This window comes from Odontomachus brunneus, unplaced genomic scaffold (assembly GCF_010583005.1).
Source record: "Odontomachus brunneus isolate Ranch 3 - 2012 unplaced genomic scaffold, Obru_v1 Obru_scaffold_100, whole genome shotgun sequence".
Taxonomy (NCBI): domain Eukaryota; kingdom Metazoa; phylum Arthropoda; class Insecta; order Hymenoptera; family Formicidae; genus Odontomachus; species Odontomachus brunneus.
The window spans coordinates 1,081,231-1,101,233 of NW_022639550.1; the positions used below are offsets into that span (position 1 = coordinate 1,081,231).

Consider the following 20,003-nt stretch of genomic DNA (forward strand, 5'->3'; position numbering starts at 1 on the left):
GAGAGAAAGAAACAGCCGGATGACGCGCGGTCCGAGATAAATTTTGCGAATACGCGTTCGAATTCGTCACGGCTGAATGACAGTGATTTTTGCGGAAGCTTAATTGCGCGTGTCGCATGCCGGCATGTTAACGTCAAATTGATCATCGTTACTGCTTGACAGATCGCGACGCAAGACGCTGAAATTTACAACAACACCGATGCGCAGCGCGCGAGACATTTGTCACCGCGAAACGCGGAAAAAGAATTTTGCGCGGAAGCCAGAACATTGTAATTCGAAGAACAATACAGCTGCGCGTTCTATAATACTGAAAAATGTTTCGGACGTTCTTCCGGGATTCGTCGTCAATCTTGATTTGGTGCATCTGGGCAATATGCAAAGTGCATAATGTGAATATACATATTTTTCGATTGTAATGCCGCTTGATATCTTGTATATGTGTGTAAGTGTGTGCTCAAATGTGTAAATGCGTCACACGATGCCATTTTATAAGCCATTGCGTCATGATGTGTCGAAAATGTTCAATTTACTCGTTTTTTAGTATACAGCAGTTACGTGCGAGTTACGCAAAAGGATTTAAGGAGTACGTTTAGCTTTTTCTTTTAAGTCTGGAATTTATTCGCGATTAAAAACATAATTATAGCCTTGCCGAAACGTGAACGGAGATAAAGTGTGTAATTACGGTGATTAATTTCAATCTCCTTATAATCACAGTTGACCAAGTCAAGTTTGGTGAAATTTGACAAATAACACAACATCATGTTGGTATCAATGTGCATGTTGCAGCGGGATGCGAAGGCACATGCGGCATTAAATAACGATAGTAGTCATCACATGTCATTTATGTTGAAATTGGAGCAACATTGAATCTTTCGATACAATCGATTCGAATAGGTCTTGCAATGAGATTTGTGTTTCAGTGATCAATATGAAGTGACGAGGATGTGATCGCGATGCAAATTATCGAATGCCATTAACTACATGTTTGTCAATTACTACTATTTTATAGTATACATACTACCATCGTTGCATGCGCACATATCTTGACAAGGCAAATAATGAATAATTAAATTTAATTTGAAAACGTGGCTCGCAATGACTCAATAAAATAATTTCATCAATGTAGTCGGTATTAAGACGGTCTCTATCACTTTCTAGCTGACCGTTTTTTCATTTAAACGGTAATTGTAGTTATTGCTGGCAATTTCAAGTTTACTTGGCTAATTTTTCAAAAAGCCTTTTATTTTAATGTACAACTGAAACGTTGACCGTGACAGAAAGTATTCACAGTCAAATATTATCGATGGTATCAATGCGAGGTCAGACTCGTTCAGGGCCAGTATATCGTTACAATATCGTCGAATTCGCGAAAAAAGGAATGGATGATGATAAATAGGGTCATAATGTCAGAGATGGGTATTACTTCACGACAATTTCGAATTCACGAATCTTAAGATTTATTTAGTTTATTTACGGGGAAAAATATATATATATATATATTGTGATCCCATTGTGATGCAAAATTCAATTACCGGTTCACTAATATTAATATTTAAATTACACAAACAGAAAACAAAAAATAAGATAGATATATAACACAATTACAATTAAAATAAGCAAAAAGTACATGTTTTTCTTGAGAAAAATCTAGACAAAATACTAAAATTAATGAACTATAGGACAAGCCATCATACCTCTTGAAATTTTATATAAAAACAGGGGATCTCGCTCATAAGATCCTCCTGTCACGAGGAACTCAATTGAAAGAAAAATTTGAAGATCTTAAATCAACACGACATTTCCCAACTGCGACTCATTATCCGCGTCAATCTCCGTATACGGAAATCAAAGTTCAAACGATAACAATGATTGTCGCGATCACGGCCACCACTACCACCTAGGAAGATATCAACGCCACCCACGATATCCAGGCAACTGCGTACCCGGCATGCACCACGGCACAGACATCCGACTGCGCCACTCCGGTCCCTTGTAAAAGAGGGAATGCGCGCCGCCACCATCGTTCATTCACAACCACCTGCTCGACGAGGTAACATCGTTTCGGTGTCATCCGTCATCGGCGACAGACCGACAGGGCGCAGCAAGGAAGAACTTTCGTTTCTTCGGTGACTATTCTCGCGGTCAACGCAATCGAAACGCACGCACGTCTTCGACAACGCGGCGCTATGTGGAATAACGCGACTTCCGGCTTCACCTTTTCGATTTACCTCTTCGTCCTTCTACTAACGGTTCTGGCTTCCGGGAGTGACAAGGTGGAGGCGAAACGTGAGTAATCCGTTCGTTGCATGTTGTCGCTTCATGTGTCCTCTCTCGAGGACCATTCGAAAATTTAAAGATCCCGCAATTCTCGACAAATGACCGAGTTGTTCCGAATTTCATTATTTCCGTGCATATCACTGTAGAAACTGTGTGGAGCGATGGTTTCTTTCCCTTGTATGGCAATCAATTTGTCATGCAAACGTCCCCAAAGAAATGATCAATTTTCCGCGGAGATCTCCTGCGGAGGATGAAATCGATAGCGTATGATACACCGAGTTGTAGAGCGATTTATCTTCGGTTGATTCTCATTGATTTCGAAATGATTTCCGTTTTTAATTCGACGAGTCTGACACTGGGACGTGTTTTAATTACACGTAGACGGTAATTGCGAAACTTTCTCGGCGATGTCAATAAATCAAAGCGAAAGTTCAATTTTTCAGCAAGATCACGAACAGGTAAGCCGTCTTTGACAAGAACTGGGCATCTCGCACAGTTGCCAATTAAAGATTCATCCAGTTCTCTGTCGACTCCCGACGTGCGAATAAATTCACTGAGAATTACGTTCCTGTGCGAGAAGATTGTAAAAGATCTTGTAAACTTTGATAATTTGACGATTACGATCCCGATTTGTTCTTTAGAAATTTCGAATGCGAGAAATATCAGTAGATGTAAACGATACAAGACTCGAGTGATATCTTACGTAGAAAGAAAAGGTTACATCGCAAATTGGCGCGTATATATTTATTCTTGCGGACGGTTGTCAACATTTGCACGAGTTGCTGTCTTTCTCGCCGTTGTCGACGCGGAATATTATTGGTCGAACGATCGAATTGTGACAGAATACGACGCGATATTGATCATCATATATTCGAAATATGGAATTGCTTTGTTGCAACTTCTGCAAATTTATTTCTACAAATACCTCCTCGTGTCGACCAGCCCGGGCAAATACGAAAATGTCAAAAAAGTATGATGTTTGTTAGGCGTGTGTACGAACAACTCTATATATCGGCGCTTTCTCGCAAAAGCTGTAATTTAAACAACGCCGGACTCGCCGCTTTGATATTTCAAATACCGTTGCGCCGAATTGTTTCGTTGATTCAAAACGTCCGTGAGTTTCCACTTCTACGCGAAGCCGAAACATCGAAATGGTTTCGCGCGCGCAGAAAACTTACGCGAGCGTTGAATTTAACGCAATTTCTCAGGCAATGCGGCGAGGTGTCGCGTTATTAAATTCGCCTTTTCGCCGCATACACGCGTTAATGTGTGAATCATGAAATGCTTTAACATATCCTCTTACGTACTACATGAACATAAACGACTGATGAAACGATGTCTTGCTTGATTTGCACGTTTAAGGCGACGTTTCAGAAGACATCAGAGGAAACGTACGACTCAAAAGACCGCGCTCTACAAATATAAATTTCACTTCTTTTTGCTTTTTAATCGCAATCTATTCTGATAAGATTCATTCAATTGTCGACGTTTAATTACAAAAGGTAATTTTTTTGTAATTTGAATTAGAGAAGGTAATTCAAATTATATTAATTCTCTCGAGTAGGCCTGTCAGTCCCATTAAACACTCACAATATCTGTTTGTCTTTGGAGTGTTTGCAAGTTTAACGTAACTAGAGAGTACGGCTCGCTGTCGAAGGAGGATCGAATCAAGTTGTCGCGAATGTGTAAAGAAATTCTATGTTCCCTGACGTTCAACGATATTATCTTTCGTACAGCTGCATCGTTTATGCTTAGAAGTGATTACGTCTCGCAAGACCCATTATTAAGCAGATAATACGAGGCATAACGTTAATCGTATCTGCTTATATGTGTACAAGTCGCGACAATAACGTGCGACGTAAACTTTGCGCGTTGTTTTATTGTACGTTCGATGATACATTGCGACTGCAGCGTGTCCGTTCAACTTCTATTTCGGTCCTGGCGAAGAGCGAGCGCTTGATTATTTCTGCGATGTCGTGTGTCGCGAAATGTTCTAGGCAAAACTCGCATAGAAGCGAGTTATCGATGCTGCATTGTAATGTCAAATCCGTTAGCTCTCACGGCTGCGAAATGCTATAACAGCATCGACCGTTTGCTCACATTTCCGTGACACGATTATCTGTTCTTACGTGAGTTGGGAATAGTGCGCTTGGACTTAGACAAGGATAGAAATTATCGAGGATACCAATGACGACGACGATGACGACAGAGATTAAAATGTCAGTCGTTTCGTTTAGTGTTATTTCTTTGTCGCGCGCGATAATGAAGGCAATTTTTCAAAGTACTTACACAACCGGAATGTTTTACGTTATTTCAATTTATAGATTGGAGATCTGTATTGTGTGTAGATTAGATTTTTTCCAATGATAAAACCGAGATATTTTGCATACGGAAATTTCAACAAAGAAATTTGCGCTTAGACCGTTGCACTCTGTTATTTCAAATTATCCCGCACGACAGTCGATTCTCTCCAAAATCGCTAATTTGATGCTGCGGTTATAGATATCGATAATTGGCAACTTAATTGACTCGTGTTACCACGCATTATCACGGTCAACGACATTAAAAGCAACGACGGCGGAGAACATTGCAACGGTTACTGTGCGCATTATGGAACAATAGTTTAGTTGAACGCGTTGTGTAACAGAAGCAAACGCTGCGTATTATTAACAATTATGCATTGAGCGCAACCTCTAACGTGATTGATGCGTTTATTTCGCACGTCTGTTATCTACTAACTCGCGTTCATCGTTGGAATCAATCTTGACTTTGAAGCGTTTTGATAGGAAATGTCAACGGTTAAGGCGCGGGATCTCGCGAGTTTTGAGATTTTCAAAAAGTTTTCCATTTCTTATAGCACAGAATTTTCTTACAATCTGGGATAAAAAGAGTACCGATCTCGCGGACATTGGTACATTCGAATTGTAGGTACGATTTCGGGAAGAACATCATGACGGGAATGCATCACATTCAAGTAGTGGAGGCTAATCAGTTTGTTGCAAGTTAAATAAGCGCCTCTCTTCTTATTTCTTGTAACGCTCGATGACATTTGAAAAAGTGCTAAATGACGAAAAATTTATTTAAACGATTATATCAGTCGTTGGAGATAATTATGGCAAGCGGTTCTTTGATCGCACCTTTCGAGAGTTTGCGAGTAACATTAATTAATTTCCTTTTAACGCGAGAAATAAGATGCACGCGTACATGCCGTAAAAAAGTCTCATACTCGGATGCATTGAAATGTGTACTTTTAGATGTAGGAAGGTTCAGATAAGGTGTACATCAGCACAATATCCGAAAGCCCCAGTACGGTTAGGCTAATTAATGCTCTAAGTAATAACCAACTGTACACTACATCACTACAGTTGCGTTTGCTCTGTGTATTCCGATCCATGGAGAGACGCACGCACTGGGAGCTTTCAGATGATGCGCCCCATCTACATTCTGTGTCTAAAGTCTGCTACAGTTAAAAGTAAACATTTCAATGCATCCGATTGTACGTCTGGAATGTGAAAATATGTGTGTGAGAAAGAAAATATCGCTCTCTCGATATTTAATTTTTCACGACGATTGTGGCGCGAGAAAAAATCGCCGAACAAGTCCGCGATAATCTGATATAAGAGTATAGTGCTATATTTGTAATGCCGGTTGGTGATTTCGGTAGGCAAGTAAGAATTCTGTACGGGACGTCACGATAAAGTGCACTCGGCTAGATTCATACCAAATAGAATGGAATTACGCTAATCCATTTTATTGCAAATGTAGCGGTTGCTCAGATCGAAGAGCCTGGAATTGTCCAGCCGTGACGTGGTGCTTTCGCAAGCGATGATGAATTCGGATGCGGTTCAAGTGCAAACGAACAATCTCGCGCAGCTCGGAACATATCGCGCACGACTTCGCGCATTCTTCTTGAAGCGGGAAAGTATGTATCATCCCGAAAACGCATATACGCGATACGTGAAATGTTTGTAATCATCCTAAGTGACCTACAACCATGCCGCGATGCCACTTCACGTATATCAAAACACTTTAACGCGCGGTCTTGATTGATCTTTTCTTGAAAATTTACGGATGGAATCAACTAACCGCTTTATCATTTGTTTGCTAACATAAGATATTGATAACGTGTTATATTTTGAAAATTCTATGGACATTGTGTGCATTATCAAGATCAATACGAAACATACACACATCGAGAAGTAAAAGGAAGATAGGAGCGCGCTTAGAAAGTTCTACCTCTCTCGCTCTTTCTTTCTATCTTTCTCTCTCTCTTGTGTAGTCGCGTCTCTGTGAAAAAAAGATTCGAAAAAAAGTTGAAGCCGATTAATCAGCTTCGTTTCCACTGATAATTGAGTGAGCAATTTGGCGAAGTAACGCTCCTTTATCATTGAGTGAGCAATTTTAACTTCGGCACGTATCGCGGATTATATTTGCTATCTTTGCCGGTGTTCGCGCGCGCGATCGTTGCCCAGCTTTTCGATTAAACATGTACGTATGGAAATTTAATGAACTTGTGATGAATCATTTAACTGCTTTCTGCCTCCTCGTACAGGCAGTTCACACGTACGGATAAATATATCCCCTAAAAAAATCCAAATATTATATTACCTTTATTTATTGAATGTGTATATTCATTTTTTCCCAATAATAGACGCCGTTCTCTGATATGTACAATCATTAAGCTGAAAAACGAGCGAAAAATTGAAAGTTAACATGTCGAAATAATTTAAATTAAAATTCTACCCAAATGTATGTTTGTATTCGCGGAACATTTCAGGATCAAATGCGTGGCGCCGCTTTCATAAATTGTCCCGACAAGGGTGTCCCGATAAAATTATTCCTAGAAAATAATCCTGTAGAAAATAGAAATTGATTCCCCGAATTGAGGGGCATAAATATTACTATCTCGCTCTTTCGAGAAGCGCTCATTTCAAATATAACATTTCGACAATACGAAAATGTTTTCACATCAAAATATGCAATCAACATATCATTTTCAACAATTGTTTTCTCGTGACTTTGCGACAAGAGATGCAATGTTGATACGCAATGTTAATAAAGTCTGAATTTTATTGGAAAACCACGTTCACGTTTGCGTGAAACGCGTTTGCGAACTTTTATAATTGGAGGAGGGGGGAGAGGAGGGAATGGAAGTCCCAAAGCATTGGGATATAAATCTTTTCTGTTTTGGCTCATTTGTATTCCATATTGATCAAATGAATGAAGGTAACATCGTCGCGTGCTTATTCCGATATCAATGGCGCGGAGGGAACAGTTCTCAGACATTGGACATTTCGTAGCAATACCTGTGTCAACTAGTTTGCGAAGAAGAGAGGCAACGCGAGTAATTCAGTTTCGATTGCAAAAAGCTCGGTTAACCGACGAATAAAAGACATATTTTTTCGCAGGTTTTTTCAAATACCTGCCTTTCTCGAGCATTACCTTTGGCTCTAGTTTTGCAATTAATACGACTCGTTAATTCTCCATAGGTGGCTGTTCGATATTCGGTCATTCGTGTTTCGGAGGCCATGGAAAGAGATTCGACCCGCTAGCGCGGCGCATGCTAGAAGCAAGCAATAACCTGCCGAGCCGACATTCCCAAGAGTCCGAAATACCGTCGACGAATGATGGTGACGACGACAACGACGATGATTTACTCTTCATTCTTCCAAATGATAAGCTGCGGGAACGCTCAGAGCGATCGTTCATTCCTCCTCGGCGGGACACTCGACCGTTCAATTCCTACCGACTGTCGTCTCTTGTTGACCAATGGGTACGTGTGCATCTACCGATAAATATTATCTTACTGCCGGATAGCTTGCCAGATATTTATCAGATAAAATTGAAAACGAAATTATCCAGTTTTCAAATATTTATTCGCGAGACAAGTCTTTTCCATTTTCTTTTCAACATCCAGACCGCCAAGTTTCTGCAAGCTGAACTTTGTCGCAAAGCAAAGTCTATAAGGATGCATATTCAGCATGAACTGATAAAATGTGTACTTTAAGAATCTGAGACAATAACGAGAAAGTAATTCCTAATATGGGCATAAACGCTGTCTTTCAGTTGGCGACGCATCGTCGTCCGCATCGCACGGACCTGGAAGTAACTAATAAATAAAGGGAGTGCATACAGGCGAATTGTCTGCGTATGTGTGTCAAGACGAAGCAACTTCCACCTAATTAATCGGAAGGAGAATTAATAATATGTGTTATTTATTTAGTTATTATGCCGAATCTATAATCAATGACGCCGTTGCATATCTTTTCCGTGCTGTTGCGACAATCACGTTTCTCGCGAGCGTTAATAAATCTGTATTTACGTATATCTAAGACAAGGTAAAACATGAAAACAATTTCTAGAAAATACCAATTGATAGAAAATTGGATAGAACATATAATAGTTGGCTAATTGGGCAAAGGGCGACGCATGATTGCCGTTGACACGATTAGAAATAATTGAACGCAGTAACGAAAGTCAAGACATTGTACGTTATTTAGTAGTGTAACATATGTGTGATAATATATGTGTGCGCGTGATCGGTTATAATAATTATTTGTATAAAACGCTTTATACACTTTGGTACTGTCGGTTTTCGTGTAGAGATTTGCGCGGATCTCAGTGAAAAGAAATCACACGATTATTAATTAATGATCTATGTATTCAGTGCTGTGATACTTTTGTTTTACCCGCTTGTAAAGTTCCTCATGATAATGTTTAAATTACATTTGATTAAGCATATACATACATATAATGTTCGGTATATTTACTTTTATGATTTATTAAGTGTATAATTAATAAAACATCAAATTTTATGAAGGATTGTGTTGGAAAGCAAATATGCGACTGCTATTTACTTAAAATTGTTGACATCTCATCACTCGCTTCCGACAAGGCTGGGAGAGCAGAGTTGCAAATTTATCATTGCTGTCTGTACTTTATCAGGATTTCATCAGTTTGTATATTATACGCGTAATTCTCGTATGTGCACCGCTTTCATTTGTCACCTTACGAGTTTCGTTCGATCGAGCGCGGATAACAAGCGAGTAATACTCGCGAACTTTCACCTCTGGCTGCGGTATGCCGCGACGATATTACATTCTCGACAGATAATCGCATATTCGTGACGCGATTCACGTCGGTAACATCTGCCGTGAGACAGCAAGTTACCCTCGGTTTTATTACTCGCTCTCGGGAAATCGATTGCAACCGGGTCAAATAATGAACTTTAAATGTTTGTAAACATTCTGAAAATTTGTCGCACAGTCGACGACATTATAATCTATTTTCGCGAAATAAATATCCTCGAATCTTATTGAACCGTGCAGTGGTGCAGTTGTTCTTTGTTATTTTTTACATCTTTGGATCAATATAGTCATGGAGCGAAATGATCAAATACTGACACATGCTCGGCGTGCATTTCGTTTCGTTTTCAGTCTAATGCAACAATAGCTCTTATTTTGTGATCTTTTCAGTCTAATGCAATAACAGCTCTTATTTTGTGATCTTTTATGAGCTCAACGCCGATCATTTACCGCAAAGTAACATTTATAAATCGATATATTGTCATGATTTAGCGATACGCATTTTTACTTTGAGCTCCCTTGAAGCATGCGTTTCAATCCGGTTAACTGACATTTATATAAATTAATATAAAATCAATATTTCCGATTTATTCTCAATAAGCTTTACAGAATCTCAATTGAAGAAAGATAAAAAGCGTTGTCAGTTTTGCATAACAGAAGTCTGTAACAATCGATAGAACTGTATGTGCGTTATCATTGCATATTTGATATAATTGTGCCGTGTAATTGCTGTCATCGGGAGTTTCATCGAAGAAGATTACAGTTTTCTAATTGCAAGTAAGAACTCAATTCGGCTGGAATGCTAATAGAGCTTAATATGAAATTACGTACATGTCTTTTTACAGAGAATTATTATCACTCTTCGGTGGGTGTTTCTTGATAATTCTCTTACTCTTTACGGTGCTTCGCAGTCTTTTATTCCGTTTTCCCGTTTCTCATATTCTGCGAATGAAGAAAGACGCATCGTTAATATTCGGCAGAGACTGACGCACCACAGAACACTGATGGAAAAAAAAGCTCAATGAGATTGAATAAAAACACGAGGATTACCAGAAGTTTCAGTACGTCAAAGTTTTGAGGGTCATTGGTCGGCTTTTCGTATTCATTGGGTGAAACTAACAAGATCTCCGCTACATTTTCGGATTTCTTATTCATACTACACATTGTATCCTTGGCGTTGCTGGCTTTTTTCTCGTTCGCATTGTCAATCGGAACTCTGCAAATATGTATTGTGCGAATGTTACCTATTAATTATCATATAATAAAGATATTTTCTATACAATGTTAAGATATAAGTCAAACGAATGTATACGTTAAAGATAAATTGTTAAAATGTTACTCACTTGTAGGATGAGAGGAAAGAAATAATATTTCAGAATTCGTTTGTCGCTCGAAACCGTGAAAATGCGGCAGAAGACAAATGTAATTATGAAGGTAATGATATATTACGAGTAAAAGCGATTAAACTGACATTAGCTGTTTACCGTGGCGCGATTAATTCGATGTAATATTGCTTTTCGATCGAAGTATGTTGGCATGTGAGATTGATGTTACGTAAAACAAAGAGTGTAAAACTCTTGGCAAAGATTTGCGAAGAAGTGCGCTTCAAAACTTTTTGTCAACTGAAATCTACCTCCGTTCTTTAATTATTCATTAATCCCACCAATCCAGAACATTTCCGAAATGTCTGATGAAACGTTCATTCGATCGCGGCTTATTTGTCGTGTACGCGCAATGCCTAAGAAGAATAATATAATCGAAAGCAGAATTTTGTTCTTTGAGCAACTGACGCTCAATTTTTCTCCTCAGCAAAAATGTCTTAGTAACAGTAACAACTTAGTCCCGAGTATAAACGAGGAGACACAATCAATCCCGGTTCATCAGTTTGGATGAAAGTTTCGTAGGTATACAGTGGCTCGAGTGACTATAAATAATGACACGTTTCTTTCATAGAGAATCAACTCAAAAGAAAGCACTCCCACGCTTCGCGTTTAATTTCAATAAAGAAAAATATTTGTGATGAACGTTTAAGGGGCAAATTAAGCGCTGAAAGGCTGTCTGTCTGTCTGTGTGTAATCAATCGCGAGAAATTTCTCTCTAAATATTTTCATCTTTTTGGCGCTTTTCGTAGTTTCACATTGCGAAAGTCTCACCTGATTGATTCGAGATTCTCATTATCCGTGAACGTCGCGTCGCGCTCCCACGTTGCCGGGACATATCCTCTATTCTTAGGAACGTTATTCCATCTAACACGATATTTATCCGTCAACGGTAGTATGGGCTGTCCAGCGACCAAGCGGGATAGAAGCCATTGCGCTTTAGAGGAGGAAGACATGACGCCGTTTTGTGGGAATTCGCTCAACAGAGTCTTAGCTGTCAGAACACGCAAGGCGGGCGCATCTTGAACATCGCTGCGCTTTCCGTGCGCTACAATTTTTTTTCCATTGTTACTTTTAATTTTTAGTCAAATCTTTTGACTAACGGTTGACAGGAGATATTTCACATAATTATTATTTGTCACTTGTGAAAATTGTGCTAATAAATGCGTATACGTACCACCCCAACAGGAATGTCCGAAATTTAAACAGGTCACTAGATTAAACAAAGAATTATATATTACAATATTATATTTTACGTATAATATAGTAGTATAATATCCGTGTTTCGCTATTAATTTGCTTAAATAAGCGAGTGAACGTATACGAGTACATAGAAATATTCAACGGGCATTTATTTGACGTCACGTTAATGAAAATTCCATTTTCAAGTAACAATAATATAATGATGCGAAGTAGAAAACAAATATACAGAATTTGATCAAAATAGTAGAGGTAATATTGGCGCGCGCGACTCGTCCGCGAATGAAACAAAAATCGTTGTATCTGCCGAGGAATGTAATAAAAATTTATTCGAGAGTGCTTATTATACACTGATAATGTTTCGCGCTAAAAACGAGCCGTCTATAACGTAACTATAATCGAACGACATGACATGGAGAAGCTTGTCTCGGTATTCCCCGCGTGCGGTGAATGCTAAGGCGGATAATACCCCGTAAAATTGGCTTTCCATTATCCCTTTATTATGATTTCGCCGAACAGCGCGCTCCAGAGCTCGAATTCTATTACGCTCTTATCGGAAGAATTTGCTTGTTCCGAAAGGTATTAAATGAAAAATGATAAAGATTTCAGCGATTTCTAACACCTAGAATATTATGATATTTGCAGGTAATATACATACGACAATGACATATAATAACATGTACCATGACTACCAATCGCGATTTAATGCATCTACGCGGAGAAAATATCACTATGACTTGTTACGGCGGATTGAAAATTTCAATTCGAATAAGATTATTCACGTACAGAGCCAGCAAAAAGATGATTGAAATTGCAATAGACGGATTAAAAGAATGCCGATGGAAAGGTCGCGCCAGCGCGAATGGAATCAATGGAAATCCTTATTCGCGTGTTCGTAAGGCGCAATAGGAGCATATCTACACCGCGAGTCCCTTTGGTGCGTCTTTTGCTCGCGAGATAAATTCGTTTCCATGCGCGCATCAGCTGTGTCCGTCGCGCGTTATTCGATTCGCCGTCTGTACGAGGCACATACGTGATGCATCGAGAGACTCACGGGAGTTTAGCCGTAAGTTCGTCCTCAAGAGCCGCGCGAATTTTTTCTCGAACTGATACGAAAGATTTAGGTCTATTCCATCTTCGATCCCGAATCTTGATATGTCTACATTTAGCTATACGAACGGTTCGCGACGATCGTTAAAGAAATACCTGACGAAGTGGTATAAGGATATAAGGGCTCGGACTCTAGTAGTGTATGAAATATTACTCCGAGGACAGATCTTTTGGGAGTTTAACCAAAAGACATCCAAAATCACATCTCCTCAAAAACAAGCAAACAACCTTAAAATCAAACAAAAATCGTCTTTAGTGTTTTTGAAACGATTTTTGCTTGATTTTAAAGTTTTTTTGCTGTTTTTTGCTTGTTTTTGAGGAGATGTGATTTTGGATGTCTTTTGGTTGAAAGTTAAACTCCCAAAAGATTTATGTCCTCGGAGTAATATTTCATACACTACTGATTTTCACTTGGAATTGTTGAGATTCAATTTCAAGCGACGTCTTTTGATCCATGCGAGATATGTATTCGGTTGTAGCCTGAAGTCTCTCTCTCTCTCTCTCTCTCTCTCTCTCTCTCTCTCTCTCTCGGAACTTCCGATCCAGGCGAATTTAGTACAACTTGAACCATTCAATTTTCTTAAATTTTATCAAGATTTGTCGAAATAAACCATTTTCACAGATCGATCGAGAGATTCCAAGGACTGAGACAATTGAAGGAAAACCTGATGGTTCTTTAGAGACACTTTTGGTATATATTCGTCGACGATATTGATTTCTTCGTTTTAAAATTTTTACGCTTTTTCCGCGGAAATAGATATGCTGGAATTCGTTATGTCATTCAGCGGAAAACATATGCTTTATCCAGAAATTTTGCTGGCTATATTACAGATGCATTTAAATCACTATGTCGCCAACATCGATTGGAGATTCCTATATGTATATATTTCTCTAGCATATCATAATATAAAATGTAATGGCCGATAAATTATCTCTCAACAAAAATAGAGTCGTGTTTTTTCGCCATTTTCTTTACATCCAAATTGACTGAGTTCAGTATATTCCGCCGGAGACTCGGCAAAGTAGGAAACATATATTCTTGCTTGAAACATTCATAAGGATTACGTCGCAGTATTATGCGTCCAGTCAAAAAGAATTCTGGCTGAACTTTTAATAACTCGATGATTATAATCACGTTGTCATTGTGTCGATTGCACAATTGACAGAGAACATAAAGGCGAAAAAGAAATATGTGAAATTGTTGTACGCAATGAAATTTTTTCCGATTTAACGCGAATTTATCCATAGCGACAACATTCTGCGCTATTACAGCCTTCCTCATAATAATCCATAAGCATTAGCATCCCGGATACCGTAATAAACTTATACTCTTTTATTCCAAATTAATAGTCATGCAACTGAGAGTACAGATATTGCGGTGTCGCGAATAATTATTTTCCGCCTGATGCGCAGACAAATTGCAATAAACATTTCCCGCGCTGCTTATACATATTTCTGCCAGATTCGCGCGGCATGCCATCCAATAAGTACTCGCCCCGTTTCCGTGTCGAGTCAAGCGAAATAATAATAAGAGATGCGACCGTTATATACGAGATTTACATTCGTCTTACATTCGTCCTGCGGTTTTGCAAACGTGTCTCACGAAAGAATACTGTGATTTGTTAAAGCTGATATTCCGTGTTGAAGAGTCTTGATCATTCGCCGGCCGATATTTTTGCATCGTGAATAGCGGACGGAATCGCGTCGAGACCGGAATATTCGATTAGAGTTTATTTGATTTTGATTTTTGACTAAAATTTCGAGCGAAATTCGAGAGGTGAGAGTTTTACGCGCGAAATAACGGCTAATATCGGCGCGTCTTGACTATTTCATTGTTATGGCACGAAAAACATCAATGACTCTGCGTAGCGCAATATTGAAATTCCAGTTAAACCGGCGGACACACATCGACAAATCGATTTAATAGCCGAAAATAGATATTCGAATAATATGATCCTGACAGGTATCGAATAGCGGACGGTTTATCGATTTATTTATCAAGTGGATACCGCCAATTCTAATACTTTTGCGTGGTGTAAAAATATAATCGTGTTTAAAATCAGATCCTGCGAGCTAAGTTAAACAAAATCATTCACGACACTTGATAGTATCTTTCAGCGTTGACCGAATCGATAAATCATTCATCGGATATGCGATAAAAGTCGTGAATTTAACGTTCTAATTTGTTTCGTCAAAAGAAAAAAGAAAATTATTTCACGCTTCCGCCACGATTTGTCATGGAAATCTAAATACACATTAATTATGCACATGGAAGAAGAGAAAGAGTATGACAAGGAGCGAAAAGTGTATTGTACCTACCACCTGCGCATTCGATAAAGCAAAAATTCAACATAATGACCAAAGTCTGCACGACGATTGTCACCGTAAGGCGATTTCTTGAAGCCGACGCCATGTGATATTCCCTGACGCTTTACTGTATAAACGATCGGACACGTCCGGGAAGTGTAGTCTGCCGCCTGCAAATCGGTTTTGATGAGAACTTTCTCGCGAATTTTTCCATTAAATTATGTGACAACAAAGGTTTTCTCGATATGCACGTAAGATGGGAAAGAAGAGACGTTGAGTCTACAACGTCAGACTCGGCTATAAGACGTATCTCTTTGGAAGATAACACACTGACTGAATATATATTCTCAAATGATATCACACCGTCGACTCGTGCGCCACTTTTGCAGTCAGTGAGATTGGATCCGTGTCAATGACGGAAAAGATGTAAGCTGTATTATTACACAGACTTGGTTTTTCGTCTTGCAAAATCTCCAACAGAGTCAAAGAGGAATAGCACGATAACTTTTACTTTCCCTCCTTCCGTGCACTCGAAAATGAACGTACGTATGTCACACTTTTGTTCGCAGAAACGAGCGGGACACCTGTTCGAACCGTGTCCCGCGCGCGTTCACCAAAAAACGAGGTTTCTCGCTGGACCGCAACAGTCAGGTCGATTTCGATCGTAGGGGTCGGCGACTGAACTCAGAGCCGCGGATGCGGCCAGTGCTTTTATAGACGCACATGGTGGAGCATGGTGGTGGTGCATGGTGGGGTGGCTGATCAACGCGCCCTCCAGGATGCGCACCTGCGTCGACGGATAGGGAAACATTCACCTCCCGCCCCCGCCCGCGGGGAGATCAAAACGCGAGCGCGCGCCTTCGTCGTCGGCGCCGTGAATTTCGCGACGAAGCAATAACGGCATGAAAACACTGGAATCGTCGTGCACGACAGGATTTAATTGCAAGTTTATTCCACGACGCGGATTTCATTATTCGTCGCGGTTGGTTATCGGAAGCGTATTTAATCTGAGCAAATCTAGCGGTATATCTGAGCAAAAAAATTGGTTATTGATGTGTTTCACTTGAAACTGTTTCGGCGTTTCCTCTCGTATTAAGGTTAAAATTTTTTCAAGTTATGTTAAAATTAAGACCGACCGCTTACGTCCTCTTGCCCTTTCAAATTCAACGTTCAAATTTAAAGTTTCTGCACGCGGTAGACCCGGTTCTATATTTAGACTATATATTTGCCTGGAAATTTTCCGCCTGTGTCCACGTCCGAGATACCTCGGTTATTTTGATTAATTTCCATGTCTTTGTAGTAGAGCGCCGAATTCTGATACAACAAGTGGCGCTTGAAATTAAACGTTCTTGAAATTAAATGAGAATTAATGTTCCGTCATGTCAATTTGCATATCTGACGTTCAAATCGCCGAGATATTTCCTCATTTTGCGTCGCGCGATAATGTGAAAACTACCCCGAAACCTCGTCAAATTTTGTGTAAAATGCCTTCTTTGTTCATTTAACTCGTCGCTGTTTGAATGGATAAAACACAGTGCGAAATGTAAGCTAAGCTTGATAGCGCAGCTGCTACCGTTACGATATATCTTGTTCGTACTTGCTAGTGGGAGGATAAATAGTGCATATATATGTAGTTACACATACAAGTAAAAATAAATGCCATACGTCTAGAAATTTCATGGGCGAGAAAATCGTCCAAAGGAAACATTTACGTCCGCAATTCCTCGCGGTTGTTTCTTATAAACAAAGAGACGATAAAAAAGTCGCGGTAAAAATACATCAATTCCTGGCTTTTTCTCCTTCCTTACATTTGCGACGGTGTAGTAATATTCCCCTTTTAATTGAAAATTGTACTTTTACAAAAGTTATAAGCAATACAATTTCACTGAATGTTGCAATGAAGTTTGCAATAAAAAAATAGGACGCCTATTTTTTCCTGTTTCTATGCGGGTTTTAACACAAAATTTTGACACAATTCAAAATTTATGATGCTATCGAGAAAAGTGCAAGACATTTTTAAAAAATTGCATCATGCGTTATTCGATATTATTGCCAGAGGAAATACCTGTAACTTGTTCAGATATTGCCCATTCGTGGCCATGTGGCTGCGGATAATTATGATTGCTTTTACAGGACCGGTAATTAGATATCACTAAGAGAGGCAACAATGTCTCGCGCTACGTATATCACAATGTAGTATGTAGTAAACGTAAGTATCTGTTGACATTGTCATTTATTTTTACTCGAGAGAGAGAGAGAGAGAGAGAGAGAGAGAGAGAGAGAACGCTTTCGTTGAAATAATATATAATTGATCGTGTCTTTTAGATCCTGTTAACAGAGGAGCGTTTTTATGGCGTAGTGGAAAAAGACGCAAGTTTTCGAAGAATCACAGTTTACATCAGCTTAGCGTCCTTCTGCCTGTCTGCAAGTGGTTAAGATATGGCACGGTGCCACCGTGTGGCTGCTAGTAGTACGTACGCTCACAGTCAGACCGCACTGTACATAAAGACTGGTGGTGGCGCACCTGGCATTTGTGGATTGAGCCAACAAAGGTGCAATACCGCAATTCGTTACGAACCGCCTAATTATATTCGCAATTCGTTTATATCCATAAGGAAAGCGAGTAGATGAGTCGAAAAATGTAAACACGAATCATTCCTCATGCGAGAGCCAATTCTTTCTTGGTTATACAAGGATGTTTTCGGTACTCCGCAGTTGGACGACTGAGAGAAAGATAATAACGTATTTATCTTATTTCGTTAAAGATAAAATCTTTCGTTATTTAATAATCAGTCGACTTTTTTTATTCCTCTTACACGCACATATTGCATTGAGAATAATAATAATGAGCCGCGTATGACGACTGACTCGTCGTTCTTTTGGAGGTTCCAAGTAAATCGCAAGTACACCGAAAAATTCAATATCTTGCCGCGAGAGAGAAAAAGAAAATTATGTCAACAGCGCTACATCATTCGCTGTCTTTCATCATGAAGAAGAGTAGGCTCGCGCGCCAGTCGTAAAACCTAAGTCATCAGAAGGAAGAAGAGTGGAAGGAAGAAGTTGTTTTCGTTGTCAATTACTCTAGCGGTCCTTCGCATAGGAAGCAATAAACCGGCGATTTAATTTAACGCGCACGGAGAATCATTAGTGAAACGCCGTGACATTTGAATGTTTCGCTTTCGTCACTTTGTGTTCACGTTTAATTTAATTTTATGACGACGAATTCATGACGTGAAATTTGTCAGGTCGGCGTATCGATTATCCGTTCAACTTTCTTCCTTCACCTTTTCACAGCTATTTACAATTATAGGAATAAATTATTACATTTCGAAAGGTGCGTTGCCATATAGTAAGAATACCGCAATATATCGAGAAAAAAAACAACTTATAATTGAGTTTGCAAGAAGTGGACAGAAAGTGAATGAAACGTGTAATATAATAATTTGAGGAAATTCCTCGCACCTATATAATTCGTCTTTGCTTCCGCTTTATTAATCCGCTTATAACATCCTACGAGCGGCACCCCGCTGCTCGCATTAAATGGCGCGATAACTCTCGGAAAGAATTTCCCAGGATTCAAAAGCAATATACGAGTCGTTAAGTTTGCAGGAAGCGTCCCATTTAGCCGGAACACATCGGCCGCTCGAGCACTCCTCGGCGCTAAATTTCGCGATAATGAGTTCGATTTCTTCAAGCCGGAGATCGAGATATAATTCGGCAATAATGAGCCGATTGCAGAAGCGAGAGAGTGCTCGTAATATATATGTGTGTATATATATATATATATATATATATATATATATATCTCTCTCTTATACACATATATATGTGTATAAGAGAGAGATATATATATATATATATATATATATCTCTCTCTTATACACATATATATGTGTATAAGAGAGAGATATATATATATATATATATATATATCTCTCTCTTATACACATATATATGTGTATAAGAGAGAGATATATATATATATATATATATATATCTCTCTCTTATACACATATATATGTGTATAAGAGAGAGATATATATATATATATATATATATATCTCTCTCTTATACACATATATATGTGTATAAGAGAGAGATATATATATATATATATATATATATCTCTCTCTTATACACATATATATGTGTATAAGAGAGAGATATATATATATATATATATATATATCTCTCTCTTATACACATATATATGTGTATAAGAGAGAGATATATATATATATATATATATATATCTCTCTCTTATACACATATATATGTGTATAAGAGAGAGATATATATATATATATATATATATATCTCTCTCTTATACACATATATATGTGTATAAGAGAGAGATATATATATATATATATATATATATCTCTCTCTTATACACATATATATGTGTATAAGAGAGAGATATATATATATATATATATATATATCTCTCTCTTATACACATATATATGTGTATAAGAGAGAGATATATATATATATATATATATATAACAAGATCATTTTATTATTCTTCGCGATATATTTCATTCTCAATCTTTTATTAATCAAAACTGGTTGAAATGTTATATTTTTAATTATTGTTATATATATATATATATATATATATATATATATATATATATATATA

The 20,003-nt window shown here is 38.5% G+C and overlaps 2 protein-coding genes across 3 annotated transcripts in view; one reads left to right on the plus strand and one right to left on the minus strand.

The window, feature by feature from the left end:
- The first annotated feature begins 1,999 nt into the window (after nt 1-1,999).
- Nucleotides 2,000-8,585, plus strand: LOC116848815. The gene is made up of 3 exons (XM_032825318.1): nt 2,000-2,286; nt 7,767-8,050; nt 8,344-8,585. The coding sequence occupies exons 1-3, from the start codon at nt 2,187-2,189 to the stop codon at nt 8,395-8,397; spliced, it is 438 nt and encodes a 145-aa protein (XP_032681209.1). The 5' UTR covers nt 2,000-2,186; the 3' UTR covers nt 8,398-8,585.
- A 1,608-nt stretch (nt 8,586-10,193) lies between these two features.
- Nucleotides 10,194-20,003, minus strand: part of LOC116848812 — a 12,543-nt gene continuing 2,733 nt past the window's right edge. The window contains exons 1-6 of one of the 2 annotated variants that reach the window (XM_032825310.1): nt 15,905-16,037; nt 15,371-15,528; nt 11,919-11,954; nt 11,516-11,789; nt 10,413-10,578; nt 10,194-10,304 (exon numbers count right to left, since the gene is read on the minus strand). In XM_032825310.1, the coding sequence (XP_032681201.1) occupies nt 10,278-10,304; nt 10,413-10,578; nt 11,516-11,789; nt 11,919-11,954; nt 15,371-15,464 (597 nt within the window). In that variant the 5' untranslated portion in view covers nt 15,465-15,528; nt 15,905-16,037 and the 3' untranslated portion in view covers nt 10,194-10,277. Of the gene's footprint in view, nt 10,305-10,412; nt 10,579-11,515; nt 11,790-11,918; nt 11,955-15,370; nt 15,529-15,904; nt 16,038-20,003 lie in introns of those variants that run through there. The other variant, XM_032825312.1, reaches the window with a different exon arrangement.

Coding starts and splice junctions, on each gene's coding strand:
- LOC116848815 (XM_032825318.1), top strand. CDS start 2,187: ATGTGGAATAACGCGACTTCCGGCTTCACCTTTTCGATTTACCTCTTC. Junction 2,287..7,766: donor TGACAAGGTGGAGGCGAAAC/GTGAGTAATCCG, acceptor AATTCTCCATAG/GTGGCTGTTCGATATTCGGT. Junction 8,051..8,343: donor CGTCTCTTGTTGACCAATGG/GTACGTGTGCAT, acceptor GCTGTCTTTCAG/TTGGCGACGCATCGTCGTCC.